General features: G+C 38.3%; 1 protein-coding gene and 1 long non-coding RNA gene across 4 annotated transcripts in view; both read right to left on the bottom strand.

Moving 5' to 3' along the window:
• Positions 1-298: 298 nt before the first annotated feature.
• Positions 299-1,863, bottom strand: LOC103132136 (uncharacterized). Its single transcript, XR_475501.2, has 3 exons — positions 1,466-1,863; positions 453-485; positions 299-375 (listed from the first exon to the last, which is right to left on the bottom strand). It is a non-coding gene; the product is annotated as an uncharacterized LOC103132136 (long non-coding RNA).
• Positions 1,864-2,970: 1,107 nt separating this feature from the next.
• Positions 2,971-6,384, bottom strand: part of acss2 (acyl-CoA synthetase short chain family member 2) — an 18,266-nt gene continuing 14,852 nt past the window's right edge. For all 3 annotated transcript variants that reach the window (XM_007543885.2, XM_007543886.2, XM_007543887.2), the window contains 5 exons: positions 5,814-5,922; positions 5,665-5,733; positions 4,635-4,811; positions 4,476-4,550; positions 2,971-4,175 (listed from right to left, as the gene is read on the bottom strand). In XM_007543885.2, coding sequence (XP_007543947.1) covers positions 4,048-4,175; positions 4,476-4,550; positions 4,635-4,811; positions 5,665-5,733; positions 5,814-5,922 — 558 coding nt within the window. In that variant the 3' untranslated portion in view covers positions 2,971-4,047. The remainder of the gene's footprint in view (positions 4,176-4,475; positions 4,551-4,634; positions 4,812-5,664; positions 5,734-5,813; positions 5,923-6,384) is intronic.

Genomic DNA, 6,384 nt, shown 5'->3' with positions numbered 1-6,384 from the left:
CTAGGTGGTGTAGAGCTGGGTGGTATAGAGCTAGGTGGTGTAGAGCTGGGTGGGGTGCTCCATCTTCCTGGCTTTAGTCAGAGCGCCAGCAGCAGCGCTCTGGGTCAGCTGGGACTTCAGTCCTTTAAAGCTGAAAATGTTCTTCAGGTGATAGGAGGCTGATTTTGTAACCATCTTTATGTGGCTCTGAAGGCTCAGAGTTCCTCTTGATCTCTGGTTTCCAGCTGTAAGAACTGAAGAAGTGTGTTGATTCTGGGTCGTTCCAAAGATAATAACTCCAGTTAGAAGCAGAACCAACAAACCCAGGGATCTTACCACACTTCAGCTGAGCCGCTGAACCTTCACACGCCACAACGCGAAGCTTCTGGGAGCCAGCTGCAAATAAAACGCCGTCAATCACGAGGAATTAATACTAACGAGCAACGTTTCCATGCTTTAGAGCTCCCTTTTACCTGAAGTTATCAGCACACACGATGCCGCCAGGACTAGAAGAGAATAAACTTTTTATTAAAGCTTTCATAAAGAGCTGAAAGTTTAGCAGGATTCAATGGAAATTATTAAAATTATTAATAGTATTCAATCTGAATTCAGGCTGACAGTTTATAAATTCATGTACATATGATCCCAGTACTCAGAGTTATTTGTTTTGAAGATTAGAGAATAAAGTGGCTTTATTGTTTGGTTCATTGATTAATGATAAACTGAACTCTGTGAATAAAGAGATTTATTCTTATTTTAGAGATTATGTTCAATAACCAACCAGAGAGTTTCAGTCTGGATTTAAAGCAGAAAAAAATGTTCTGTCCTGGTTTTATTAGACCTGAGAGTTGAGTTCAGGTTTAGTTCAAGTTAAAGGTTTATTGCCCTCAAACAGATTTAAGTTGTATCTTTTAGTTTCTATTGCAGCAATGTGTGGCGTTCCACAGGGTCTTAAACTTAAACCACTGCACATGACCTTACCAAAATAATTGATCTGGCAAATTAATTAACATTTTGAAATCAATATTATATTATACATTACATACATCTTCCCTAAAATAAACTGTATGCTGATGACTTTCTGCTATCATTAAGATTTTATGAAAATTTTAAATTCAGGACATTTATGCTGAGTATAATAAATGTTTTAAGTTTGTAATTTATTTTTAATAATTCTTTTTACCTTTTTTAAACAAATTTGTCGTTTTTAGAAACTAACTGATCCGGTTATTTATTAGTTTTAAAATCTGAGCAGGAAGCAGATCCAGCTGTGCTTCTTTGCATGTTTCACCCTCCAGTTACAGACCAGAGTTCCCAGTTTTCCACTGGGAAATCTGATTCCCACAAAACAAAGCATGAACTGCAGTAACTGTTAAAAATAAAAAAACTTTTCATTAAATATTTCAAACTCTTAAGTTTTTCTCTCTTTCAGCTCCTTGAATTGAATTTGTTAAAGCAGACTGAATTAAAATGTCAGCGTACTCACAGAGCGTGGAGCAGAGCATGATGGAGAGCCGGATGGATGCTGGAAGAAGCTGGCCGCTCATATTTAAGCCGTTCTCCGTTTCCGAAGAAGGGAATCCATCCCATAATCCTTTGTCACTTTCTCCACCAAAACAAACTGCTTGGTAAATTTGAGTCTGTGTTTATCTTGGCGTCGTTTTATGTACCATTCTCACAGTCAAACACCTGCTGTCATCGCCTGACACACATGCAGCAGCAGCGTGCATTAGATCAGAAAGGGCTTGCCGTACAACTGGTGGATGGAAAGTGGAAATCTTGGAGCGACGACAGAATCAGGAAACGTTCAGAAATCATCCAGGAAGGCACAGAAAAACTCCAAATGACTTTAAAATGTTTGGTTTTCACAAAAAGGAAGAAGTTATTGAAAGTCACATTTATCCAGGAACATCTTTGCATTAATAATTGCACAATTTGACATTTTGAAAATAAATTTGCTTAATGGAAATATGGCAGTTTTGAAAAAACTTGTTTTTCAATAAAATGTTTTAGCATTAGGATGAGGTTATTTTTTTTATCTGTATCAAAATTGGTTTATTTCTCAAAAAAGCAAAGTCACATGATGAAGGTTTGTGGCCCTCTAGAAAAAAACAGACACGCCCTGGATAAGATGTTTAATTTATTCCTGAGAAAAGCAATATGGATCCCAAGGACTTTAAACTTTGGGTTTCTGTCCATGTTGTAAAACGTTTGGACGCCAAAGTTCAGTTAAAATGTTTCAGTCACTAAAAAAGGTAAAAATTTAAATTCTGCTGTAATGTAAATAAAAATAAATTGCTTGTGAATCAATAAAAGCTCCACATCTATTCACTGTTTATGACTGAGCAGTCATCAAAGGCACTTTTAGGTAAAATTCACTGAAACAGGAGGTTTTATTGTTTATATTATTTATATTGTTTTTGTAATTTAACTGAAATTGTATCATGATCATGATTTACCCATCTACTAATCAAATTAAATTCATGACTCAACAAAGGAGGCAGTTTTGCGGTAGCTTGTAAATGAATCCATGATTTTAAAACTGCATTTTGTATTTATTCAGGTTTTATTCAGTGAGTACAGAAATTATTCAGACCAGTTTAAATTTTTCACTGTTTCATTGCAGCCATTTTCTAAAACCAAAGAAGTTCTAATTATTTCCCATGAATGTGCACTCAACAGAAATGTAGACATTTTTGCAAATTTATTAAAAAAGAAGAACCGAAATGTCTCTTTATATAATATAATAGACTTTCCATATTCACTGCATGTTTGTTGGATCATCTGAAATATTTAAGAGTCTGGAAAACAAACACACTCCATCGTTTATCTGAGGTTTGCAGGTTTGGCTTTGTGTGTCTTTGGGTTGGACTTGAGTCAATAACTGTTACAGTTTGTAAAGATCTGTGTCCGTTCTGGTTTCACCTTAAAAGTAAACATCAAACCTGGCTGCACGTGAAAAACATTAAAAAATAAACATCCACAACCACATGCGTGTACAGTGTGTGTAGTTTAATTTCTCCAGCTGCTTTCAAACAGTAAAACCAACAGATGAAGTAAAACATGAGTGGATATTTTATGGAAATAAACATTTCCCATTCAGCAGTCACAGCAACAATTCTGTTAAATCTGAGTTTAAATCACACAAATATTTACAACTACAGCTACCGACTTCACCAGCTTCCCTTAAACAACAGATTTAATGTCTGATTTCAGAGTGAAAGGTTAAACGTTTTAAAGGCTTATCCTGTTTCACGATGAGTTTTGTTATTTCAAGCTAAACTTCTTCCCTACACTTCAAAAACACAATCCTACCCAGTAATTCTGGTCAGCTTTTAGTGTAAATATGTTAGGACACTTGAAATAAGAGAAAAATAACTTACAAGATAACTTTAGATGAGCTTGTTTAAAGTAAATACTTCCTTAATATTGGTGGGAAAAATGACAGTTTAACTCACAGATTATTTCACTTAAAACATTTTCTAATGTCAAATGAAATTATCTGTCAGTTAAACTAGTTCTTCTTTCAGCAATATTAAGGAATAATTTGCTTAAATAAGCTCCTGTTTCTTGCTGAAAAATTACTTGTAAGTTAGTTTTTTCTTATTTAGCGTGTACTAAAATATTTTCAAAACTGCTTTTTGTTTTTGCAGTGTAGTTTCTGCCAGCCAACAGACGTAGAAACATGCTCACACACAGAAACACCCAACAAAATATGATTAAATTCAGTTCAAATAAAAACAAACAGGAAGAAAACGGTTACAGACACTTTTTGATGTAAAATAACAGATAAAGCTTGCTAAAAACGTTAATCAGGGTATTTATGGCGTTATGGCTTGGATTTGACTGGACTGTTAGAGAAACTTGACTGTTTTCTAGCAGAAACCAGGAATAAAGAAGAAGCCGCCCCGGTGGTTCTGAACGCCCTGAGCTGCTACCTTTGGGGTGTTGCTGCGTTACTGGCTGCAACGCCGAAGCAGCGTTCTGCCGCATCAGAAGGAGGAAATATTTCCCAGCAGCGCTGGCTCTTCTTGTGCGCTTCCTGTGGTGAGCCTCCAGGGGGCGTTGTCACACCGTGGTGGCGCATCGGTTCCTGAAAAGCTCGTCAACGACGGACGAGTCGGCCAACGTGGAAATGTCGCCCATATCCTTCTCGTCGCAGGCGATTTTACGAAGCACCCGCCGCATGATCTTCCCTGCAAACACAATGAAGTTTGTTTACAAGCGGATTACACTGCAAAAACACAAAATCTTACCAAGTAAATAATTGTTTGATATTGATGAAAACGTTCTAGCTCCAGTGGCAGATTGTTTTACTCGTAACATGAGGAAAATTTATTGATCTCAGTAAATTTATCTGACATTAACTTAAAACAAGCTCCTATATCTCGCTGAAAAGCTACTTGTAAGTTAATTTAGTCTCATTTCAAAATATTTACAATGAAAAATAAACAGAAATATTTGAACTTTTGTGTTTTTGTGCGGGAAGCGTTTACCGGATCGGGTTTTGGGAAGTCCGGGCGCGTTCTGGATGTAATCTGGAGTGGCAATGGCGCCGATCTTCTCCCTCACTGCAGTTACAACAGAAACAGATCAGACTGGTTCTGCCCGGTTCTGACCCGGTCCTGTCCGGTTCTGACCCGGTCTGGACCCACCTTGCTTCCTGAGCTCGGCCTCCAGCGCCTGGCTGAACGCCACGCCGTCGTTCAGCGTGACGAAGCAGTAGAGGCTTTCTCCCTTCACCATATGAGGGCAGCTCACCACGGCTGCTTCAGCCACCGACTTGTGCTCCACCAAGGCTGACTCCACCTCCGCCGTGCTCAGCAGGTGACCTGGAGGGAGAGCAGCAGAACAGACACACCTTCACACCACGGATAAAACAGTTTCGGCTTCTTCATTAAAGTTCAGGTTTATTTTGGTGTGACCAATCGATAAGCTGCGATTAAAAAGTTTTCTGTTGTATCAAGATGGCCGACCGCCTTGCTATAACATGAAGGTAAAATTTTGCTTTATATGCTGAATTAAAAAAAAAACAAAAAAAAAAACATTATATTTAAATTTGTGTGCCCAAATAGCTAATGCTAAATAATCTAGCATTAGCATTACTGATGCTAAGACTAGTTAGCATTAACATTAACCTTGGTCCTGATCCCGTTCTCAAATACTAAGTTATTTCTTTAAGAATTAAATATTTATGTGAAATAATATATTAAGTTAGCAGGAAGAGCGGTAGTGACATTAGCCTTAAGTAGCCAGTCCTAGTTATCCTGACATTACATAGGTAATGCTAATTATTGGTAATGCTAATCAAGCTGGTTGTCCTAGCATTAGCATTAACCATCTAGTACTAGTTATCATAGCAATAGCATTCATTAACTAGTTATTCAATTATTGATGGTAATGCTAGTTATGCTAACATTATCATTGCCCATGTTAATGATAGTTAACATTAGCATTAAATGACTAGTTTTCCTAGCATTAGATATAATATCAGCTATCCCGCTAACATAACAATTATTTTTGCTAATGCTAGCTTTGCTACCATTAGTGATGCTAGTTAAGCTAGCATTAGCATCAGCAGCTAACTATCCACACTTAAATTCCACATATTTCAAGGCTCCAGGGTCTTTCAAATCATTACGACCGCTCTGATGAGAGCGCGTTTGTTCGGCTAACGACGCTTACCTGAGACATTCAGCATGTCGTCTATCCTCCCAGTTATCCAGTAGTATCCGTCCTTGTCTCTACGGCAACCTTAAGGTAGAAACAGGTGATGAGAACAGACCAGGGTGACTCCTGATCGGCTGATGTCGATATAAATAACTGCGCCTCACCGTCCCCCGTGACGTAATATCCTGGGAACTTCTTGAAGTACGTGGCTTCGAATCTCTCGTGGTTCCCATAAACGCTGCGCATCACGCCGGGCCACGGCTGCTTGAACACCTGCAGAGAAGCGGAGCGCCATCAACGCAAGGCGACAGAGGAAACATACAGCAAGACAACAACATATTTAATCCTGACCAGGTATCCTAGCTTTGCTACCATTAGTGATGCTACCATCACTAATGGTAGTGATGCTACCATCACTACCATTAGTGATGGTAGCGATCACTGGTAGCATCACTAATGGTAGTGATGCTACCATCACTAATGGTAGTGATGCTACCATCACTAATGGTAGTAATGCTACCATCACTAATGGTAGTGATGCTACCATCACTAATGGTAGTAATGCTACCATCACTACCATTAGTGAAATATGTTGTTCAGGATTAAACAACATATTTAATCTGACCAGGTATCCTAGCTTTGCTACCATTAGTGATGCTACCGTTAGCATCACTACCATTAGTGAAATATGTTCAGGCTTAAACAACATATTTAATCTGACCAGGTATCCTAGCT

Source organism: Poecilia formosa, unplaced genomic scaffold, assembly GCF_000485575.1.
Source record: "Poecilia formosa unplaced genomic scaffold, Poecilia_formosa-5.1.2 Scaffold932, whole genome shotgun sequence".
Classification (NCBI taxonomy): Eukaryota; Metazoa; Chordata; class Actinopteri; order Cyprinodontiformes; family Poeciliidae; genus Poecilia; species Poecilia formosa.
This window is presented reverse-complemented; position numbering and strand designations above follow the sequence as displayed.